This window comes from Nannobrachium achirus (assembly GCF_963921795.1).
Source record: "Nannobrachium achirus genome assembly, chromosome: 6".
Lineage (NCBI taxonomy): Eukaryota > Metazoa > Chordata > Actinopteri > Myctophiformes > Myctophidae > Nannobrachium > Nannobrachium achirus.
The window spans coordinates 3,437,319-3,461,310 of NC_137815.1; the positions used below are offsets into that span (position 1 = coordinate 3,437,319).

Below are 23,992 nucleotides of genomic sequence, written 5' to 3' on the forward strand. Positions count from 1 at the left end.
AATAGACAATTTACAAAAAAATAAAAAAACAGCTGAAAGAAAAAAACGTTTAAATGAAATTAAAAGCCTGTGAAAAAAGATGGGTCCCAAGTCCCAAGTATATGTACTTGATACAGTCTTTTTTTCACTCTATCAAATGTCTTTGCCAAGAAATAGCCGATCTACAAGCTCACAATGTGTTGTAACTTGTAGATCTGCAATTCTTTGGGAAACATTTTGTCCCAGGATAATGGATCAGGATGTTGGGGATATTTTGATTATCACGATAATATCGGTTGCCTCGCAGCTAGAAGGTCCTGGGTTCGATTCCCGCTGGGGCGCTGTGGGCACTGGGGGCGTGTTCCCTCCTCCACGTTAATCAGTGCCCATACCCTAGGTGGGGTTGGGGATAGGGCCATTCTGTGTGGAGATTTGCATGTTCTCCCCGTGTCTCCTAGGGTAGGTACCCTCACAATAAAACATGCAGTAATCCTGGTCTCTATAATGCCTCCCCCTGGCCAACTAGGGCGCCTGATGGAGGGGAAAGGAACTGGTTGGCGCTACATCCAAACCAGGGAAATCCCCACTGTCAGGTGAAAAGAAGCAACTTGGACTACTCATGCATAGAAGGAAGCATGAGGTCAGTCCGTTGTCTCCCCAGGCACGGCAGAGGGAGAGCAGAGCACAGGATTACTTAGGCAATTGGCACTGGGTGAAAAAATGGGTTACAAAATCGTGGGATAAAAATTATAACAAGAAAAATAATAATAATAATTGTGACATTTTCATACTCAAATTTTGTATTCAAGTAAAAGCATCACGCTCTTATCTTGTCTTACCAGGACCTGGCCACACGCAACGTGTACTGCCCCCAAGAGGCCGAGTTCCGCCAGTACAACATTCTGGTCAAACTTGATGATGGAGATATCCTGAGGTCAGTGACAATGACAAGTATTTCATGAATGAAATGAAAAGGTTTAACCCATTTAGGCTTAGGATTATTGAATGCTTTAAAGGGGAAGACCACCCATTTTCAACATTTAACTATATCATTAATATACCTTAGAGGAGTTGTGTGGAAATAAAAAAAAAAGTTCCCCCCTTCTGTGTTGCCTAGAACTGGAGGATTGATTTTGGGGTTTGTATTGTAAAGTACAACTTGATGACACATTGTATATACAATCTCGCAGCGCGGCTCGGTGCAGCGCTGCGAGCTTGTAGATCTGCTATTTTTGAAAAAGTCGTGAAAATGTGTGCAAATCTTTTAAAGCGAACCTTTGTAACTCAAATGTTGTTTCTGGGTGGTCCCCGGAACTAAATATTTTGAGATGGGGGTCTGTGGCCAAATACATATAATTTTGGGGGTCCTTCACATGAAAAGGTTTGAGAACCACTGACACGGTAGTCTCTCAAGAACAGACTAACTGAGCTCCAGTTAAGTGTTACTCCAGTTCCAGTTAAGAGTTACAGGCTAGACTTCTAGACCAGCGTAAACAAAGCTGTTGAAGCAAGCTATTTCCTGAAGAAACCGGAAGATGCACTGTCATTGGCCGGTAGTGTATCATGTGTGTATGATCGGCGATGTGATTGGCCAACGTATACACAACGTATACAGATGATGCAGATGACGCAATTTTGCCGCAAAATTCTCCCCCCCTCACGGCTCATAGAAAACATATAAAGAGAAGGCTTTAGAAGCTGAAAATAACGGAGTGGGTGTTCTAAAACTTTAGCGATTTAACAGTTAGGACAATTTTAAGATTTGTTTTATAAAAAAAGTTACATGGTATAACTTTAAAGCATAAAATAATAATACACAATAATGTGTACCCGTTCTGAATGGGTTAAGAAGTAGTGAAAACGTGTCAGTGGAAAAGGTGCTTATGTGTGTATATGTTACAGTTGGTTTGGGTAACTCAGTTAGATTGGGGTAGGAGCGCTTGTTTTTGTTCACCTGGATGTGGAAGAAGCTCATGTCTCAGTGGTAGAGCATTTGACTGCATTAGTCCCACGCTGGTGAATGCTAACCTGGTGGTGCTAACCTGGCTATGCCTAACCCTGAACCTAACCCTAACCCCAAACCTAATCCTAACCTCAGTAAAACTATGCCTAAACACTAACCCTAATCCTAACCTCAGTCAAATTATTCCTACAGTAGTTCCCCGAAGGAGGCACCGCCTGCTCCACCTTGTGCCCAAAAACGAGCGCTCCTGTTCTCAATCTAACTGAATCTCAAACTAACTGTGACATATATACCTCTGTTACAGGGAGGTGCAGCAGTACCATCCAGATGTGCGTAACTCTCCGGACGTCCAGTTTGCGGTCCAGTGCTTCTCTGCTCTGAACAGCAACAACTTTGTGCGCTTCTTCAAGCTGGTGAAGAGCGCCTCCTACCTCTCTGCGTGTTTACTACATCGATACTTCAACCAGGTACTGCACACCTCTGATAAACACCTGTATACTAGTAAGACGCCTCAGGGCGACATGCGACCTCGCCCTAAAGCATTGGTTCTCAACCTTTTCAGGCCACGACCCCCAAAATAATCATATTTTAACTGGGGACCCCCTCCACCCTGACGAGCACTAAGAGTTGAGGCATTACATTTTGTATAACAGCAGAAATTGTGACAATAGCAGATCTACATGCTCACAACGCCTCGCGTTGCGAGTCGTTGTGAGCATGTAGATCGGCTATTTTCACAATTTCTGTGTGTTATACAAAATGTAATGTATAACACTTGTATAATGTATAATTTGACAATTTGGCCAATGTTTAATTTGGCATTTTAGAGGTATTAAAAAGTCCTTAAATTGTCACTTTAGAAATGTGCATTTACCCTATATACACTTACACATTTTGTCCTTTCAGTGTAGTGAGAAAACAATGTTGCACATTAAGTTAACCCCCCTGGGAGTCCCGACCCACAGATTGAGAACCACTACTCTAATAAACACCTGTACACAATGACACTAAGCAGGCTGCAGGTGTGTATCGGACAGTGATACGATACAGGGGTTGACACTAACGCCTGCCCGACTGCCCGGGGCAGGTAAATATTATGGTCGGACTGGTGAAGTTTGCTACCAGGTTGCCCGACCGTGCAAGTGCCCATTTTGAGTAACATAAATATAAGATATGTTTCGTTAGCCTACTTGAACGCTGAAGGAGGCTATATTAGACTAGTGTTCCGCCTCTCTCTCTCTCTCTCTCTCTCTCTCTCTCTCTCTCTCTCTCTCTCTCTCTCTCTCAATCCCTCCTTCCCTACACACACTGAACAAACGTTGTGCAGTTGGATAGCAGCTCCCATGAAAACCACTATTCTACAAGCTCACATTATGCTAAAAAAGATGTGCATCGGACACAATGAGCACTCAGCTGCAACTAATTAGAAATTGCGCGATGCAACCCATAAAAGCGACATGCCTCATTGTGCGAACGTGCGAACATGAAGTGACTGCTATGGAGAAAACTAGTCTTTAGCTATGAGTTCTCTCAATCCCCAAAACAGGCGCAGGAGTAGCGCTAGGTAGAGTAGCGCGTGTGTGTCTTTGTTTTCAAAGAGTCAGAACAAACGTCCTCAGCGTCCTGGTCAACACTGCTTTTCAGAAGTTTCCTCCCTGCAGTGAAACATATCCACACGTTACTGAGCAGCATGAGTGTGCAGCCAGCTTGCAAGCGTTTGTGTGCCAAGAGAATCACATCTCCGACTGACTACAACCGTCTAACTTTGCCCACCGTTGCCATGTTCTGTTTATGAGAGAGAAACAAGCAATCAGGTCTATAGAAATAAAACATTTTTTTTTTCTTTTTTTTTGTGGTGGGGGGGCAAGTGGCCATGACCCGAGGGCAAGTAGAACATGACCTGTACTTGCCCGACGGGCAAGTGCCTCTGAGACCCTAGTGTCAACCCCTGCGATATGCATCACGATACATGGATGACGATAACATACATGGACGACATTGGTTCATTCATGGCGATATGATAGGATTCGATTCAATGATTTAAAATCGATAAAGTAACTACTTTGTGCTTATGTCCTTTTCACTTGTACTGTGCTTATTTCCTTTACACTTGTACTGTACTTCTGTTCATGTGGACATAAACATTTCAAAAATATGTGTGTGTGTGTGTGTGTGTGCAGGTCAGAGCAAAGGCCTTGAAGACCCTGAACATCGCCCATACGGTGGGCTCTCAGCGCTCCACCAGTTTCCCCATAGAAGACATGGTCAGGATGCTGATGTTCCACAACACAGCAGAGGCCACAGACTACATGACTCACTACGGACTGACTGTCAGCGACGGGTAGGATTATTAAAGCATTTAGGCCTAGCATTAAAAAATAGCAGATATACAAGCTCGCAGCGCGGCACAGAGTGCCGCACTGTGAGCTTGTAGATCTGCTATTTTTGAGGAATCGTGTTTTTTTTTTTTTGTGTGTGTGTGTGTTTGAATATAATTATTGTTTTTAAAGTGAACATTTGTAACTCAAATATTTGCTTCTGGGGGGTCCCTGATTCAATATTTTGAGATGGGGGGGGTCCATGGCCAAATACATGTAATTTTGGGGGTCCCAAAAAAACTTAGAAGGATTTAGAAGACATTAATAGAATCAGTTCAAAATCGGGTAAAAATTCTAATTTTCAAGATTTTTCAAAAATTGCAGATATACAAGCTCACAGCGCGGCACTCGGTGCCGCTCTGTGAGCTTGTATAACTGCTATTTTTTAATAGTTAAAGCATAAAATAACGCGATAATGTGTACCCGGTCTAAATGGGTTTATAAGGCTTGGCAATTTTAGGAAAACCTTAGATATTTGAAAAGTTTGTTGAATACCTCAATATATCGATATCTCACCATATTAGTAAAAACAATTGTATTATGTAGTTTTTAATGTTTTTAAGCTTTAGGTCCACTGCCTAACCCAGATAATGAATAGCATATCCATGCATGTGCACTGCACAGTACACATAGAATAAAGAAATTACTTGGGGGCGGCCGCGCCGCCCCCAAGCTCCACCACCTGTCCCCCAGCCGCCCCCTGTCCCCCCGCGCCAAGCCTCTTCAGGGGTACAGGTACCAGAATCCCTTTAACTCATACAGGGTCTTTTCAAAAAAGCTTCCAAGTTCCACGCCGCCTACCTCTCCATAGACTTCCATTAATTCCTAGTGCACGGATCATGCACCACAGCTTTCAAACAAATAAATCCGAATGGAAATCCGTTCAGGCATTCAGCCATTATGTTTTCTTGAAATGTAAACAAACATGGCTGCCATGTTTGAAAGATGGGGTTGGTATGGGGGTTAAACATGCAATTTCGCGTTTGCGATCATGCCTAGTACATTTTTTGGGGTCCAAAAATATATATATATATATATATATATAAAAAACTCTGGCTTATCAGGCCTGGTGGGGAGCGACATTAGTATATTCTCGGGATTATCGGGGGTGGCGATAAATGAGTTATGGCCATATTTAGTTAGTGGCCATATTTTCAGCCACTCAAACCGGGATGCGAACCACTTTTGCCCATCCTCTAGCGTTTGTGCACATACGCATCGCAGGGTTGAATACAGGCAGTGAGTGATTGACAAACAGCCTCAGCGTTGAATTCAGACACGTAATGTATTTGTTCATGTTTTTCTGATTGTCTAGGTGAGCATGTTTTCACGAAAAGAACATGATAAATGTCTCTGCAACCACTGAAAACGGCTACTATTATTTTAATTCTGGTGAATGTTGAAAACCAGGGACATATTAGTGTTTTAGTTTTAGAGATATTTGTCAGGACAAATGGGACAGTCCCGGCCAAACCGGGACGTCTGGTCACCCTACTTTAACCCAGTGGTTCTCAAACTGTGGGTCGGGAACCCTCAGGGGGGGTCCCCAAATAATTTTGGGGGGGGTCCCCAGTAGGCTTGCAACGGTATGAGATTTTTAACACCGAAAATATAGTCCGTGTCAACACCGCGGTTATCGGTAACACCGTTTCAACCACCATTGCGTGTCTTGTCGTCTTGTGAGCACTCAGTAGCAGCCAATGCTACCTCAAGCTACAACAACAACAACCATCCGACCATATTAAAAATTCAGCGTTGTAAAAAAGCAACAACACTGTTAGTGTTAGAACAGCCCCGCGTTTTCTTGTTTGGCTCATCGTTGTTTTCCGCCTCCTGCGCGCTGTGACATTATAAAGCCACAACTAGTCTCCTGCAACGTGCCCTGCGAGTGGGGACGAGACATCATGCAGTCTGATGGGCTGTGCCTCGCCCCGTGGATGATCCGTTGATTCTGAATTCTGATTCTCGACACTCCCACACAAGGAACGGCTCCCGGCCTCCCGCGAATGAGAACCGAATCCCATCGTTCATTTAAAAGAGCTGTTCAAAAGAGCGGAATCGTTGGCGAACGTCACATCTCTACTGCGCTCCTCGGGGCAGAGCAGCGGATGCGTTTCTTTTTATTTAACGCTGTCATCGGTGTTAAAGTATTCGGTGTTGTGCTCGCTCACCGGTAACACCGGTAACACCGAGTAGCCTACCGCTGCAACCCTAGTCCCCAGATGATTAACTTAAATACATTCTCAACGTGTTCAGTCTTTGCAGCGAAGCCGGATGTGAAGTCGGAGAGTGACGTTGAGTCGTGGCCGCCGGTCAAAGCCCCCCGCTCCAGACCCCCGACCCCACAAGACCCCTGCAGTACCACCGCCCTGCCACTAGAGGCTGTTGACGTCCAGCCCCAGGAGCAGCCTGTCAAACTCCCCACACCCCCACCACCTGCACCTGTCTACACTGACGAGGTAAGACATACACACCTGCACCTGTCTACACTGACGAGGTAAGAAATACACACCTGCACCTGTCTACACTGACGAGGTAAGACATACACACCTGCACCTGTCTACACTTACGAGGTAAATACACAAACCTGCAGCCAGGAGTGTGGCACCAAATTCTGGGCCCTGGGTACAAGGATTCGGAAAATGTATAGTTCCAGGGAACCCCCAGAATCAAAATTTAAGTTAAAAAAATTTGCTTAAAAAATGCATACATTCAAAGACAGATTTTCACGACTTTTCAAAAATAGCAGACATACAAGCTCACAGCGCAGCACCGAGTGCCGCGCTGCGAGCTTGTAGATCTGCTATTTTTCAATAGCTAATGTATAAAATAATGACGACCCCTCCACCTTGGGCCCTGGTAACTCAGTCCCCAGGTTCTGTGTAAGGGTTAAAAATATGGACAGTTTTATTATAATTATATCATTATATTTCCAACAACATCGCCACTGTGCCATTTTGAATCTGTGTGTGTGTGTGTGTGTGTGTGTGTGTGTGTGTGTGTGTGTGTGTGTGTGTGTGTGTGTGTGTGTGTGTGCGTGTGCGTGTGCATGACAGGACATTGTGAGTGTATTGGACACCATGGTAGAGGAGGTGCTAGGGTCAGAGGTCAACGAGGTCGCTCTCGGTGGATTCGCCTACAGGCCCAATAGTCCCGAGAATATTTCAATGTCTCTACCTGCGAGGCCCGATAGTCCCGAGAATTTCCCGTTTTTTTTTTGTTTTCTTTTTTTTTTCAAAAATTAAATGTAGTAGGCATGATAGCAATTGCATGTTTAACCCCCATAGCAACCCCATCTTTCAAACATGGCAGCCATCTTTGTTTACATTTTAGGAAAACATAATGGCTGCTATCTCATGAATGCCTGAACGGATTTCCATTCGGATTTTTTTGTTTGAAAGCTGTGAGCAATGTGGACACACGTGGTGCATTATCTAGGTGAATTACATGGAAGTCCATGGAGACGAATGGCAAATGGGAGTACGAAGGTATTCTTAAAAGACGGTGAATGTGTTGTTAATGGGATGATATTAATAATACTAATACTGCTGTTCGCGTCTTACTAAAAGATGCGAACATATTAGCCCTATCCTTGCCTCCCTTCACTGGCTTCCCGTTAATTTTAGAATAGATTTTAAGATGCTTTTATTTACGTACAAATCATTAAATGGGCTGGCTCCTTTAAACCTCTCTGCCATCGTGGAACCTTATTCTCCAGCCAGGGCCTTAAGGTCCGCTGACCAGTTACTACTGGAAGTCCCAAAACAACAATTCAAAAAGAGCAGGGTTTACCAGTCTTTTACGGCCACGGTCCCTCGACTATGGAACAGTCTACCTTTTAATATTAGATCTGCCCAGTCAATTGGTGTTTTTAAAACCCATTTGTTTTCCTTGGCTTGTATTTGCATTTAAATGCAACCCACCTAGTTGTTTTTAATTTCTCCTAATTGCATTTAAAGTAATCTTTTGTTTTGTTGTTTTTCTAATTGTTTTCTTGCATCTTTGTTTCCTTTTTTTAAACTGCTTTGATGATTTGTATTGCCTTGTGTTTTTAAATGTTGTACAGCAACTTTGGTTCAGCTTGCCTGTTTGTAAACGTGCTATATAAATAAAGTTTGTTTTTATTTGATTTGATTTGTGTTCCAGGAGGAGACAGGAGCATGAGGTGTTTGTCAGTCAGTACAGTGTGAGTCTCAGTACAGAGATGTGAGAGATGTTAAAACCATCTCTCACATGAAGACCACCTCCTGCAAATTAGACATTGTCCCCACTCAACTCCTAAAGGAGATACTGCCCTCTGTTGGTCTCCATATCCTTTCACTTATCAACACCTCCCTGGTTTCCGGTATTGTTCCTACCTTTTTTAAAACAGCCATAGTCACACCACTGCTTAAGAAACAAAATCTAGATCCATCTGATACAAAGAACTATAGGCCTATTTCTAAACTTCCCTTTTTATCTAAGGTTCTTGAAAAAATTGTTTTCAATCAGTTAATAACCCACCTGAGTACAAACTCAATTTTTGAAAAGTTTCAGTCAGGTTTTCGCTCCTTACATAGTACGGAAACAGCTCTCCTAAAGGTGTCTAATGACTTGCTGTTATCCACTGGTTCTGGCAGTTGTTCCATCCTGGTCCTGCTCGATTTAACGGCCGCTTTTGATACCATCGACCACAAAGTCCTCATCAGTCGGCTAGAGAAGGTTGTAGGCATCTCTGGTGTAGCCCTCCGTTGGTTCAGCTCTTACTTAAGTGAGAGATGTTTCTCCGTCAATATAGGTGATGCAGCATCATCCGTAGCCCCCCTACATTGTGGTGTACCCCAGGGCTCGATCCTCGGCCCAATCCTATTTTCGCTGTATATGCTCCCACTAGGGGACATAATCCGTAGATACAACATTCAATTTCATTGTTACGCAGATGACACTCAGCTTTATTTACCAATAACCCCAGACAATAAAGACAGACTAGCCACCCTACATAACTGCATAACCGATATAAAAAACTGGATGCACAATAACTTCCTTCAATTAAACGAAAATAAATCAGAGGTTTTGGTGTTTGGCCCCCCCCTCGCCAGAGCCCAAATAGAATCAAACCTCGGCTCATTACTTCCAAACCTCAAAACCACAGTTAGAAACCTCGGCGTAACCTTTGACCCAGACCTTAGCCTACAACAACACATCAAAAAGGTCATTCAATCCTCATTTTACCACATAAGAAATATCTCAAAAATTAAATCATTCCTAACCCCTTCCGATCTGTCAAAAGTAGTTCATGCATTCATATTCTCACGTCTCGATTATTGTAATTCATTGTACACATGCCTCTCAAAAAAATCCATCCATAGTCTACAAATGGTTCAGAATGCCGCAGCCCGTCTGTTAACTGGCACAAGAAAATATGACCACATCACACCTATTTTAGCATCTCTCCATTGGCTCCCAGTTGACTTTAGAATAAATTTTAAAATCCTTTTAATTACATGTAAGGCCAGGATGGGCCTTGCTCCTGCCTACATCTCAGACCTAGTGTCAAACTACGTCCCATCTCGCTCACTGAGATCTGCTAATAAAGCTCTCCTGGACATTCCAACATGTCAACTTAACACCAAAGGACGTATGGCCTTTGCTTTTAGAGCCCCTACCCTGTGGAATGCCCTGCCCCTTGAGATCCGCCTTGCTGAGTCTGTCCCCCGTTTTAAATCACTTCTTAAAACACATTTTTACAGACTAGCTTTTAATCCTTAATTAATGTAACTCTTATGTATTTGAATTTTCTAAGTTAGTTATTTATTTCTTTGCATTGTTTTTCTGCACTGTTTTTAATCTTATAACCTTGTGTGTATGTCCTGTTCTTTGTCCTCTGCTGTTTTGTGTCCCCCTGTAAAGCACTTTGTAACCCTGGTTTTGAAAGGTGCTATATAAATAAAGATTTATTATTATTATTATTATTACAGAGCTGCTCCAGGAGGTTCTGGACCAGAGCATCACAGAGACCGCTGCACAACAGATCCGGTGAGTTAACCCTAACCCGTCAAGCATTTGTTTTGTATTTATTTATTGTTTGCCTTCTAAAACAACAGCCCTGTAATTAACGTTACAGACATCATTTTCTTCAGGACAACCAGGGCAATCAGAATACTGTATGTAGGCAGTAGTCATGTTTCCATAAACATATTCGAATTAGGGAAACGAATTATCAGAAATGCGTATTAAGACAAAGCAAATTTAGCCTGTTTCCATTAAACTGATGAAATGCTAAAACACAGTGACATTCTGTACGGGCTTGCACACAGTGCACAGAGCTGCGATGGGGCTGATTTTTTCAGACCGAATCTGAGACGTGAGCACTGCTGTGACTCGCTACACAGTCATTCTGCAGCGTCGCGGATGCGAGCTGCTGTGAGCTTGTAGATCGGCCACTTTTCTTTTGGCACGCACCACGCTGTGATGACGAAGGGTCACTCCGTGTGTAACAACCGGTTTGTTTTGTGAGCTAACGCTATACAATGGACGTTAATTAAGCGGCGAGGGAAAGTGTTATAGGAGGACGATATGGACCCAGAACGTCATAATTTATTTGCATTTATTGTCTGACCCGTTTCCATTCACAAATGCGCATTTAGTTTATTCGATAAAGCCTCAAAATCCACCTCCTCCAAGCGGATAAAAGTTTTTGCGGATAATGAAAGTTTATTCGAATTTTGAAGTGTTTCCATAAAAAGATTTATTCGCAAAACTCTTAATGCGCATTAAGAGGCTTTATGGAAATGCAGCTAGTGATGTCAGAGGGTATGCGTGTGACATCATCATACCCGGATGTTATGCGGGAACACCTACTACTGAGTGGCAAAAAAAAAAAAAAAAAAAGAAACAATGTATGAATATTAGATTTTCCTTTTAGAAACACATTCTCCCAAGACCTAGCCTCGGAAACCCAGGCTTCTTTTGGCGAACGGAAGAAAAAGAAGCCTGGGCGATTGTGTTATGATCACTGTTGTAGGAAGTGTAGAATTTCCCTAACCAATCAGAGTGCAGAGAGCGTCGCACCAAATGTGTTGACGTCATGACGCAGCAGCGTTCTCTGCGATGAGCAGAGGAGCAGAGGGGGGTGGGGGGAGGAGAACACATGCTATTGGCCAGAGACTCACGGAGAGATTCGCAGCGCCCGCCCATATGCATACAGAAACTGTCCTCGTTAGCTCAGAGTGCCCAAGACCTGGCAACCAGAGGGGGAAAACACACGTCCAAAGTTTCTACCAAGACAGAAAAAAAAACAAAAAACAACTGTGCCAGGGACCCCAATGGCCCATAAAAGATAACATTTTGTATTCACCCCCCAAGACTTTCTTTTGAAAAGTGTGTGTGTGTGTGTGTGTGTGTGTGTGTGTGTGTGTGTGTGTGTGTGTGTGTGTGTGTGTGTGTGTGTGTGTGTGTGTGTGTACTCAGAGAGGCTCAGGAGGAGAAGGAGGAGCTTATATCTCGCTGCACCGAGGAGGAATGCTCCGCCCTATTGGATGAGACGCTGGAGGCAGACATCGCTCTATTGGTGGAAAACGTACTGAGGGCGGAGCTACAGCGCATCCACAAGTACATCAAAAGGTAAACCCACCTCTTAACTCGTTTACTGCCAATTAAATATGCCTTCTTTGGGTTTTCCCTGCCATAAATCTCCATAGACTTCCATGTAATTTATAGTGCACAGATCATGCACGCCCATGCACAGATCATGCACCATGTTTGTGCAGGCTGGAATCGCCCAATCACAATTGTTTAGCATAATCGTCATAATCATTTCTATGCTGAGAAATGTTAAAGACAGGGTGAAGTCAAAAACATGTTTTTCACACTTTAGAGCATATCGTAGTGATAATATGGCCGTACCTAACACCGGTCCGCTTGCATATAAATGAACCATTGATTACATTCACCTGTTTGTTTCCCATTCTGGCTCCCATTACTCCCATTACTCAGATTTTAAATCCCTTCGCCTGAAGGGCTGGTCCCCTCGGATTGGTTCAGAAACACACAGGCTTCATTTTCAAACTGAAACTTCAAAATAAAATACCCAAAATAGTCATTTCATTGGGTCTTTAATTTCTCAAAAAGTAGTGGATATAGCAGATCTAAAATCTCACAACGCATCGCAATGCGTTGTGAGCATATCTGTAGTGATAGTATTTGTGTATTATAATGAATCAATTAGAGCTCTAAGCCCAGACCCTAAACAGAAATGTCTTGTGTGATGACGAACATCAAGAAAATGTATAATTCATGAGGTCAGAATGACTGACAGGTGTCTGTGTCAATAAACGTCATCTACTTCAACTTCAGCGACTCCCCGCGAGCCGCTGGTTCGCATGTCTCTCCTCTTTCGTCCGCTCCGTACTGGCTTGCCTCTGGTCCAGCCAATCACAAGCCGTGGCCGACATCTGATGTCCTATGAAGACAAATTTGTTTCTGTAGGCGCTGTCTTGTCAGTCTATAGCGTGACGCTGTGATGATGATTCAAGTTTCTTTATTAGGCTTAACCCCTTGAGATGTGCCATCTCGTTTTAGAGGGGGGGCCCAAATACTGAGCGCTGATCGTCAGCCCGCCCGTCTTTACATATTAATGTCTTCAATGAGTTATGGCCCGCCTACTTTTTGACCGTCAAATCACATTCAAGTGCTTTGTACCTCCTCTCTGGAGCGTTTCAGGAGGAACTGCGTCACTATAAGGAAGTGGAGTGAGTGGAAAACTTGGTTTAATTTACTGCTATTCAAAACATCGCTGAAATAATGAACTGCCAGGTCTTCCTTACCTTTTAACGTGGGCACGTGCACGGATCATGTACCAGGTGTGTGTAGACCTGATCAGCTTTCAAATAAAAAATAGTCCTTTCTGTCACCAAGCAGTACTGCTCCATGTTTAAGCGAATGGAAGCAGCGATAAGGTCCCGCGTGGGCACGTGCACAAAATGTGCGCACGATGTGTGCACGGATCATGTACCAGGCGTGTTTATAGCCGATCACAGCTTCCAAATACAAAAATCCGATTGAAAAAACACCTTTCTGTCGCTGCGCAGCATCTGCTAGTGCTACAATGTAAGCTAATGGAAGCTGCTATATGGTCCCGCCTCCCAACCTGATCCGGTCGAAAACCGGAAATACGACAGGAAACTGTTCTCTGAGGGGCAGATCCAATCTGGATCGGCGATGAACAGCGATCACACTTTTAATTGTTACATAACGATTAAAGCATATTAAATCTTCGGTTTCCTCGGGCGCAGCAGAGAGGTACAGCTGCTATCATCGGGGATAGCAGTAAATGAGCTAACAAGACATGTGCTGGATGTGTTTGATCTCAGATGGCTGGACGTGGTGGCGTTCCGGCGGCAGCTGAAGAGACAGATGCGGGGCTTCCCCGCCGCCCCGTGCTGCGTGGACCCCCGCTTCAAGCTGAAAGCCTTGGCCCCCAGCGCCCCCCAGAGGCCCTGTCTGGAACAGCTGGCACGAGGCCTGGTCAACCTGGGCAACGCTGGCACCGTCTCCTTCTCTAGCACCAGGTGGGCCTAATTAACACTGTCACCTTCTCTAGCACCAGGTGGGCTTAATTAACACTGTCACCTTCTCTAGCACCAGGTGGGCCTAATTAACACTGTCACCTTCTCTAGCACCAGGTGGGCCTAATTAACACTGTCACCTTCTCTAGCATCAGGTGGGCCTAATTAGTGTGGTTGCCTAGAGGGCAACACCTATTGTTATAGTTCGGCATTTGTCATCTTCATCTTTTCCTGGATCAACTTTTAACCAATCAGGAATCGGCATTCTAGAAAAAAAGTCATTCTGGGTGTGAACTACTCCTTTAAGGTGTGTGAACCCACAGCAAAGCAGTTTTCACACACCTTTGGTTCTAGTTGAAGTCCATGTATATGTTACAGTTAGTTTGAGAAACCAGTTAGAATGGGAAAGGAGTGCTTGTTTTTTTTCACCTGGATGTGGAAGAAGCCCATGTCTCAGTGGCAGAGCATTTGACTGCATTAGTCCCATGCTGGTGAATGCTAACCTGGTAAATGCTACTGTGCCTAAACCTAACCTTAACCTCAGTAAAACTATGCCTACACCTATGCCTAACCCTAACCTCAGTAAAACTATGCCTAAACCTATGCCTAACCCTAACCTCAGTAAAACTATGCCTAACCCTAACCTCAGTAAAACTATGCCTAAACCTAACCCTAACCTCAGTAAAACTATGCCTAACCCTAACCTCAGTAAAACTATGCCTAAGCCTAACCCTAACCTCAGTAAAACTATGCCTAACCTCAGTAAAACTATGCCTAAACCTAATCCTAACCCTAACCTCAGTCAAATTATGCCTAGTTCCCCGAAGGAGGCACCGCCTGCTCCACCTTGTGCCCAAAAATGAGCGCTCCTGTTCCCAATCTAACTGAATCTCAAACTAACTGTGACATATTACATAATGAATCCATTCTTGAGTCTTTGTTCTTTACAGGTTTGATCAAAAGGAGACGTGCTTAATGTATCCATTCTGTAATGTCTCTCTGCAGGTCTGATCAGATGAGACAAGAGGCCATGCATCAGATGAGAGTGCAGTACTACTTCCAACAGCTGCTGAAGTAAGTCACTGAATCAACCACTACCATTTACACCAAGGGGGTCCTCAGAGTTACTACAGGGGGTCCTCCAAATCTTTGAGTGATAGAAAAAACATTTGTTTTCCTTTTTTACATTTACCACTTGAACCCTAGAGTCCATATTCTTAACTCTTACTGTGCCAATCCCGAACTAGTTCGCCTTTATTTGGACCTTATCAGGGTGCCGATCCCGAACTAGTTCGGCTTTAAAAAAAAAAAAAAAAATGTATTTTTTTTCCCCGAGCCGGGCCACCGGCCGTCATCTGTTTACATGGCCTGCGAGAGCGTCGCGCCGCCGATATTTACCATCCACTCCAATGCAATCCAGGATCTTTAGAGCTCATTTTCTCTGTTCCATGCATATCCATGAGGTGTGCAAGGTTTAATCATGGCTAAATCGCCGAAAATAGGGCTTCTAAAATGCTTGGTAGCCAATAGCTAACTTCAAGCTAACTTCATCCTGTCCCTGTTCATGACACAAAGGAAAGTGTTCAGGCGCGTCATGGCTGCGCACGGCTTGTGCATATACAACGCTTGTCTATGGTGGATTCTATGGCCATTGGGCGCCCTCTAGTGGTGAAAAGGTGGCACTGAATGTGTTAAGCCAGAAATAGCCGATCTACAAGCTCACAACGCCTCACAGCACGAGGCGTAGTGAGCTTGTAGATCTGCTATTTTTGGCAAAGAGGTTTGGTGTAGAGGGGAAAAAGAGTAGACAAAGTACAGAGTGAAAGGTCAAGTTTATTTAGTATAGAGGGTATGCACGTCCACTGGGACCCGTCCCCCTAATCTAGACTGAGTGGCAAAACATTGAGCAGCATGGAGCATTGGAGTTTAGAAGTGCTAGTTGCAAATCACTCAACGGTCCTGCATACCAGCTGTTTCTAAATTGCACATAATGCTGAAAACGAGTGCTTCCAAACTCTGACACTTGGAAAAATAATCACCTGTATAGAATGTCTTGACAGATAGTAGCTCATAACATGTCTATGGTGGATTTTTATGAAACGAAAACTTTGCAGATAGAAAGAGAATAATTCAAGCTTTCAGTACAGCCACAATGTTGGTGAGTTTAACTTTGTTTAATGCAATCAGATATTACTTTTGTATGGGCTGTCAATGGCAGAAATCCGTTTTTTCCACTCAGTAGGTGTTCCCACATAACTTCCAGCAACAGTGATGTCACGTCCATACCCTCTATTGACGGTTCAAGTGGTTAAATATCTGAAAATACAAATTGACTTGAATCCAAAATACACTGATGATTGTGCTGTCAAACAATGAAACTATGTGGAATCTATGATAAGGTTGTGGGGGTCCCTGCTTCATCTCTCTCTTAACTAAGGGGTCCTTGGCCTGAAAACATTGAAGACCCCTGATTTATCACACACTCTAATCCAGTGGTTTCCAACCTGTGGGTTTTTGGGGGTCCCCAGATGACGGTGAAGTGACAATTAACACATTCACCGCCGAGTAGGGCTGTCACAATTAGGGTTGGAGGCGGTAACCGCCGTACCGCAGTGTCATTGTGCTTACAGCGGTAAAAAGAAAAAAAAGGTCTATTTTTTATTGGAAAACAAGCGAGTTTTAAAACGGGGGAGAAGCGAGGATCGCATGCGCTCCATGCCGCTCTGCTCTGGGCCGTGTACCACACGTTGGAAGCCACATACGTCACTCAGACACAGACCTGCACACAGTGCACAGTAGAGTACGGAGCACAACTCTATGACGGAGCAGCATAACCCAGCATAAACTTTCTCTGTAATCCACTCGACACAAGGATGTTAATACATACCTTGTGTTGTGGCATATCTTTTTTTATTCATACGGATTACTGGCGGAGCGCGGGCCGCGTGGACTAAAACCGAAAATGAAACTATTTTACTTTTTCCACCGCGTCGCACGTTGTGCCCTGTCCGGCGGCGCGTCGGCGATTTTATAACATTTTCTGTCAAGTCTTGTAACTAAAACCTGTATATAGCAGCACTCAATCACTGCGATTTGAGAGTTGAGACGTGACGTGAGTTTACAGAATCACTGTACACGATCTGACTACCCGTCCTCTTCTGGTTTGTTCACACAGCTGTTTGTGTCTGAAAAGCCCAAGTAGCTAGCCTACGTTACTATGGTAACCCGACAGTGCAGATCTAAAAGCTCAGAACGCGTCGCGGATGCGATGTGTTTGAGCTTGTAGATCTGCTCCTTTGAAAGCCAGACCCGCTGTGCTGTACGGAGAAGTATAACTCGGGCAGTCAGGCTGTGTCGCCTCTCCACTGTGGAGAGGCGACTTTTGGGAAGATGATTGCAATATTTTGGCTTATCGCCGAACCTTAATTAATAGATTCGGGGGTGCGGTAATTACTGCAGTACCGGCGGTAAATGGGAAGACGGTAATCGCGGTAACAAAATGTCCATACCGCCCCAGGCCTAGTCACAATATGACATTTTACATGGTGATAAATTGTCACTCAAATAGTTGCAATTAACGATTTAATTATGTTTTTGTCGTTGACAATTACATTTCTGTTGGGCTTTAAGTCTTTGAAGTTGCACATGGCAGATATGACACATAACCTAAATATACAAAGAAATGACTGACATATTTTGACAACATTCTACTAAAAATAATATTGATAGCCAAGCTACAAGCTCACAACGCGTCACATCACGATGCATCGTAAGCTTGTAAATTGGAACTGGAACTGAATATTTTGAGATGGGGGTCCATAGCCAAATACATATCATTTTGGTGGTCCTTCACGTGTTGATGATCACCACTGACATAGAAACACAGGTTTAAAAAAAAAAAAGAAAAACAATTATACATTTAAATTTGAAATATTCAAAGACTTTTCACGACTTTTCAAAATTAGCAGATATACGCGCTCGCTCACAGCCGCATCTGTGAGCTTGTAGATCTGCTATTTGTCAATAGTTAAAGCACAACATAATGTGTAACAATGCGTTCCCAGTTCCCCCTATGAAGAACATTCATGGGGGGCCCGCAGTGAATCCTTGTACCCAGAATTTGGTGCGACACCCCTGCCTAATACAGTGGTTCTCAACCTGTGGGTCAGGACCCAAATTATTTTGGCGGGTCCCCAGATGATTAACTTCACAATAGAACCGTGTTATACAAAATGTAATGACTCAACTCTTAGTGCTTTTCAGGGTCAAGGTGAGGGTGTGGTAAAATATGATTATTTTGGGGGTCACAGCCTGAAAAGGTTGAGAACCACTGGCCTAATACACACTCTCACTCATTGTATCTTGTGTTCTTCAGTGAGAGGGTGTGGAGACCACTGGATCTCCCAGCGCTGGTGATGGAGAACCTTCCCAACCCGTCAGACAGGATCTACTGGAAGACCACCCTGCTGCTGCCTGGAGACCATGATGGACACACCAGTCTGGAGGACAGGTTAGAAGATCCACTGACCTTCTATGATGTGTGGAGCGTTGTCCAGGGTGTTTTAGGGAAGGGAGAAGAGTCTGGGACGTGTGGAGCGTTATCCAGAGTGTTTTAGGGAAGGGAGAACAGTCTGGGACGTGTTGTCCAGGGTGTTTTAGGGAAGGGAGAAGAGTCTTGAAACTTAGCAGATATACAAGCTCACAGCGCGGCACTAGCTTGTAGATCGACTATTTTTTTTAAATTGTGAACATTTGAATTTTGACCCGATTCTGTGTCTTTTGAATCCTTCTAAGATCTTTTGAAAAACGTATGTTTCTATGTCAGCAATCTGGCCAGCCATCGTCAAAGAAAAGGTCCTTTACACTTAACTGGAGCTCAGTTAGTCTGTTCTTGAGAGACTACTATGTCAGTGGTTCTTTTTCATGTGAAGGACCAAATGAATTTGGCCACGGACCCCCATCACAAAATATTTAGTTCCAGGGACCACCCAGAAGCAAAATTTGAGTTACAAACGTTCACTTTAAAAATACATATTTTCAAGGATTTGCGCACATTTTCACGACTTTTCAAAAATAGCAGATCTACAAGCTCACTCGTGCCGCGCTGTGAGCTTGTAGATCTGCTATTTGTCAATAGTTAAAGCATTAAATAACTCTAGGCCTAATTGGCTTAACGTGTCTATGGCGACATCACCATGGTACTTCCTGTCACCTGACGCGTAGGATCCTCTCTGATTGGCTGGAGGCGAAACTGGGCGGAGACAAGAGGTCAGAGGTCACAGAGAAGCGTCCGGACGGTGCACTGCAGACGCTCTACGTCAGCAACACACTGCACCACCACGACCAGCGCACACACTCTGTGCACGTCAGCATCAAGGTACACACACACACACACACACACACACACACACACACTCTGTGCACGTCTGCATCAAGGTGCACACACACACACACACGCACACACACACACACACACACACACACACACACACACACTCTGTGCACGTCAGCATCAAGGTACACACACACACACACACACACTCTGTGCACGTCAGCATCAAGGTACACACACACACACACACACACACACTCTCTGTGCACGTCAGCATCAAAGTACACACACACACACACACACACACACACACACACACTGTGCACGTCAGCATCAAGGTACACACACACACACACACACACACACACACACACACACACACACACACACCATCTTAGCTGTCCATCGTGTACGATGATGACGCTTGCTCCGGAGTAGGGTGGGGAGGGGGTCAGGGGGGTTGTCGCTGGTGCCACTTGATGTGGCTGTCGAGGCCGATGCGTGAGCCGCACATCCGTCCACAGATAGGGCAGGGGAGACCCGTCGTTGGGGGAATGCCGGCTTCCCTCCGGTGTCGCTGGGCACGCTTCTCTGACCTCTTTCGCTGGTTACTGTCGCTTAACTGTGAGACTGCCCTTGTACAGGTGACCCGCCATGCTGAGCGGTCAAGTGCCAGGGTCTCAAGTTGCGTGGGGTTGATGGCAGCACATTTCAAAAGGTCCTTGGTGTAGTCCTTGTATCGCCTTTTTTGTCCACCGGCGGCACGCTTTGCGTTGTGCAGTTGGCCGTATAGGACTTGGCGGGGCAGGCGGTGGTCAGGCATGCGGATGGTGTGTCCTATCCACCGTAGGTGACTTTTGGCCACAGTTGCTTCCATACAGCTGGATTCTGTGATGTCCAGAATTTCTGTGTAAGGGACTCTGTCTTCCCAGGATAGGCCAAGGATTTTCTGAAGGCAGCGGATGTGAAAGGCCTCCAGGTTTTTGAAGTGCCGCCTGTATGGAGTCCATGTTTCTGACCCATAGAGCAATGTAGATACACACACTGCGTTGTAGACTGCTACCTTGGTGCTGACCTTCAGGTTGCGGTTTTCGAAAACCCTGCTGCGCAGACGTCCAAAGGCCGATGAGGCTTTGTTGATGCGGGTGTTTATTTCAGTGTCAAGTGAACAGTATGAGGACAGTGTGGAGCCAAGGTAGGTGAAGTGGTCCACTGTTTTGATGGGGACACCGTTTATATGGAAGCTGGGGGGTGAAGAGGGTTGGGTTGTGAGTTGGGACATGACTTCAGTTTTCTTGATGTTGACTTGAAGTCCAAAGGACTGGTACAGAGTGGAGACTGTGTTGAGGGCATGCTGCATGGATTCTGGGCTGTGTGCTAAGATTGCGCAATCATCGGCATACTGCAGCTCACAGATTTGGCAGGTCTTTGTCTTGGTATGGGCCTGGAGTCGCCGGATATTAAAAAGACTTCCATCAAGACGGTATTGAAGTTGAACACCATCTTCGTGTCCCAGGGCACGGTGGAAGAGTGAGGTGACGGCAGAGAGGAGGAGATTAAATAGCACTGGTGCCAAGACACAGCCTTGCTTTACCCCAACATTTACCCCAAATAACTCTGACTGGAGTTCTCCTGTGAGTACTCTGGCTTTCATCCCATCGTGCAATTGCTGCAGGACAGAAAGAAACTTGGGTGGTACCCCAAGTTTGGAGAGTTGTTTCCAGAGCATCTCACGGTTGATGGTATCGAAGGCTTTGCTGAGATCAATGAAGGCAATGTGTACAGTGGTTAGCAGTTAAGATTGGCAGTGTCACCAGTTGGCTGCCTCTGTGGCACCACTGTAGTGCCACTGAGTAAATGTGAGTAAATGTGGTACCACCTTTTTTAGAGGTGTTACAGCATGTAATGTGGCTTATCTGCCACAGGGAGGCACATGTGAGTCCATGAACCCTACATTACAGTGTTGGCAACACAGCAAGGGTGAACAGATTCATTGTGATTGTTATTAATTAAAGAAAACTTAGACGACACTGCAGATTTCAGGTTGAATTGAAATGCAATTGTTGCTTTATACACAACTGTGTTTATTATACTTAAAAGCATTTGACAAAAGAAAAACTAGATGTGCCTAGAACTCAACTAGATTTGTAATAATAAGTATGCTAATGAATTCTAATTTCCCCATGACCCATGACAGGAAAATAATAATAATAATAATAATAGTACATAAAATATTCAGTCAACAATTAGAAAAATACGGTTTAAATAAAACAAATTGAAACAGTTTGAATGGACAACATTTTAGAGGCTAAAGGAACAATTTATGAGTTTTCATTCTGTAGTGCTAGTCTAGTGGATAGTGTCATGGAATGGCATATGGGAGAACAGAGTTTAATCCCCTGCTGAGGAATCTATTTTTCAAGAACTTCGTAAGAGTAATGCTGCATTCACACTACGAAAAGCCAAGCTAATGGTTTGCTTGGTAATTCAATGTATTCTCTATGCAAACCAGCTTAAAACATTTCCAGCTTTTTTCCAGCTTGGAAATTTTTAAAGCTGGTTTGCATAGAGAATACATTGTATTACCAAGCATTGAAGACTTTATTAGAAGATTGCATAGGAAAAATAAAAAAAGAAATAATGTAAAGTTCTTCGAATGACCACAACTCCCAAGCTACAAGTCCCAACCCCCCATGTGACACAGTTTAGCAAACAAACTCACAGAGAGAGTCAGACACACACAGTGGGGGGTTGGGGGGTTGGGGGTTTGGGAGTACACAGGTACGAATTCTGGCCAGGCCACCTACTTGCTGAAGTGTCCCTGAGCAAGACTTTTAAATCCCTAAATTAAGAAACAATCTCTATTGAAAGAATACTAATGACTTATTTTATTATCGTTTTAACTTTGTCTCTTCTGCAATCATCATAGGGATATACAAAATAGCCGTAAAGTGATTACTAACTTCTAATTGTTGAATGGAAGATTTTATTGTATTGTTTTTTCAAACCATTAGCTTGGCTTTTCATAGTGTGAATAAGGCAAAATATTTTTTAACATGATGAACATACAGTTAGTGGCCGTTGAGCTTGTCACATTTTCTGGGGCATTTTTCTACGATCTGTCCATAGACTCTACACATGTAAATGCAGAAACTCATTGATCAATAGCAGGTTTCACTTTTATATGATATTTTATATACGATTGAGGGGCTAAATACATGTGATAGAAGCTCACAACACAGCGAGACATGTTGTGAGCTTGTAGATCTTCTATTTTCTCACACAGAAACAAATAAATTCTACTGGTTTCTATAGTGCTTTCTGTAATAACCATGTGATGTGTTGCAGTAGCAATCTACTCTTTGTTACTGATTTATTTTTATTTTTATCCCCTCCAACTGTAGCCTACTTTTCCCCACGTTCATATTTTATATTTTTACACTTGCTTTGGCAATGTCAGACCTGCCAACCCGTACGCATTTTGCGTACTAAGTACGCATTTTAAGTGTCAATACGCAGGTACGCTATTTCCCCTCATTGCTACGCAAATTGAGGAACCGGAGCCGGTTCCATCATATTTTCATGACCGGTTCCTATAACGGTTCCATGAGCGTTCATTTGGCCCGGTGTCGGTACTACATCCACTCGGGCTCCATATTTCAAGCGACTGTGGTGACGTCTCGCTACATGTGTGTGAGCGAGGTGGATACGCCCACTCAAAGCAGAGTCTACGACAGCAGTGGCAGGCTGATCCAGGATCAGAATGCTAGTAGCCTTCGAGACAGACGGAGCTAACGTTAGCGCAGCAGCAAAACTGTGGTTGCACTTTACAAGAGAGGAAAAAACGAATGCAAAGTGATCGAAATGCAGTGCAATCCTTCCCTGCAAATGTGCAGTCTCCTAAACTCTGTACCAGTGACTGCAGCTGCCGCTTGCCGTTTCACTTTCTTCACTAGCCTAGCAGCTAGCTGCTAACCACGTAGCGCAATGTCCAATTCACTCGGCTTGTACTTCATTCATGGTGTTGCTGACGGACGCGACGTTTGCGCTTTCACGCTGGTAGCAGCTGGGATGATGATGACAACTGACAAGACTAGCCGATCTACAAGCTCACAGCACGTTGCGTGCGACGCGTAGTGAGCTTGTAGACATCGGCTATTCATTGTTAAATAACCATGTATTCTCCACTATTTGAAAGTCCACCCTTAAAAAACATTAAAGGTGAACAAGTTATTTATCACCTGTGAATATATGAAGACATTAATGGTTTGTTAACAATGAGTAGCCTGTATCCTCTATGAATGAATATACAGACTAGACGGTATGTGATCTATACACAATGTAGGCCTATATATCAATTAATGAATGCAATAGAAACCTACATGAGTTGAATACTTTCAACTTCATGCAAATCATGCTCAGAAAGGTGGTTTTATTTAGGCTGCTCAATCAACAATGTTTAACAAAGACACAGGTAAATATTTAAAGGTAAATAGCCTACCTGACAATCTAAAGCTATTTTGCTATTTGAATAACATGATTATGTTGATGTATGTTCATTCATTAAGTCACTGGTGAGACTGTTTTGCTAGTCTATTGTTAACTAACTCTGAGCAAGTGCAGTTAGTATATTTTATTAAAGATTTGTCAACAATATTGCCAAAGCAACATTACTGTATTGCCTGGTAATACTAGCCTACTTTTTCTCCAGACCAAATGGCATTTTTATTTAAAAGGTTGTTCTAACATCTTGCCTCCTCCTATTAGTGTAAGTCAAGACAAGACATGCAATGTG

General features: G+C 43.9%; 1 protein-coding gene across 1 annotated transcript in view; it reads left to right on the plus strand.

Moving 5' to 3' along the window:
* LOC308286376 (germinal-center associated nuclear protein-like) overlaps nt 1-23,992 on the plus strand; it is a gene marked incomplete at its 3' end in the record, with an annotated part of 60,814 nt that overhangs the window by 7,301 nt on the left and 29,521 nt on the right. Inside the window, exons 6-18 of the mRNA XM_080727372.1 lie at nt 822-913; nt 2,247-2,409; nt 4,123-4,283; nt 5,048-5,055; nt 6,577-6,817; nt 8,467-8,526; nt 8,940-9,070; nt 10,278-10,335; nt 11,770-11,922; nt 13,671-13,868; nt 14,871-14,939; nt 18,241-18,375; nt 19,089-19,242. Of these exons, the coding sequence (XP_080583498.1) occupies nt 822-913; nt 2,247-2,409; nt 4,123-4,283; nt 5,048-5,055; nt 6,577-6,817; nt 8,467-8,526; nt 8,940-9,070; nt 10,278-10,335; nt 11,770-11,922; nt 13,671-13,868; nt 14,871-14,939; nt 18,241-18,375; nt 19,089-19,242 (1,623 nt within the window). The remainder of the gene's footprint in view (nt 1-821; nt 914-2,246; nt 2,410-4,122; nt 4,284-5,047; nt 5,056-6,576; nt 6,818-8,466; nt 8,527-8,939; nt 9,071-10,277; nt 10,336-11,769; nt 11,923-13,670; nt 13,869-14,870; nt 14,940-18,240; nt 18,376-19,088; nt 19,243-23,992) is intronic.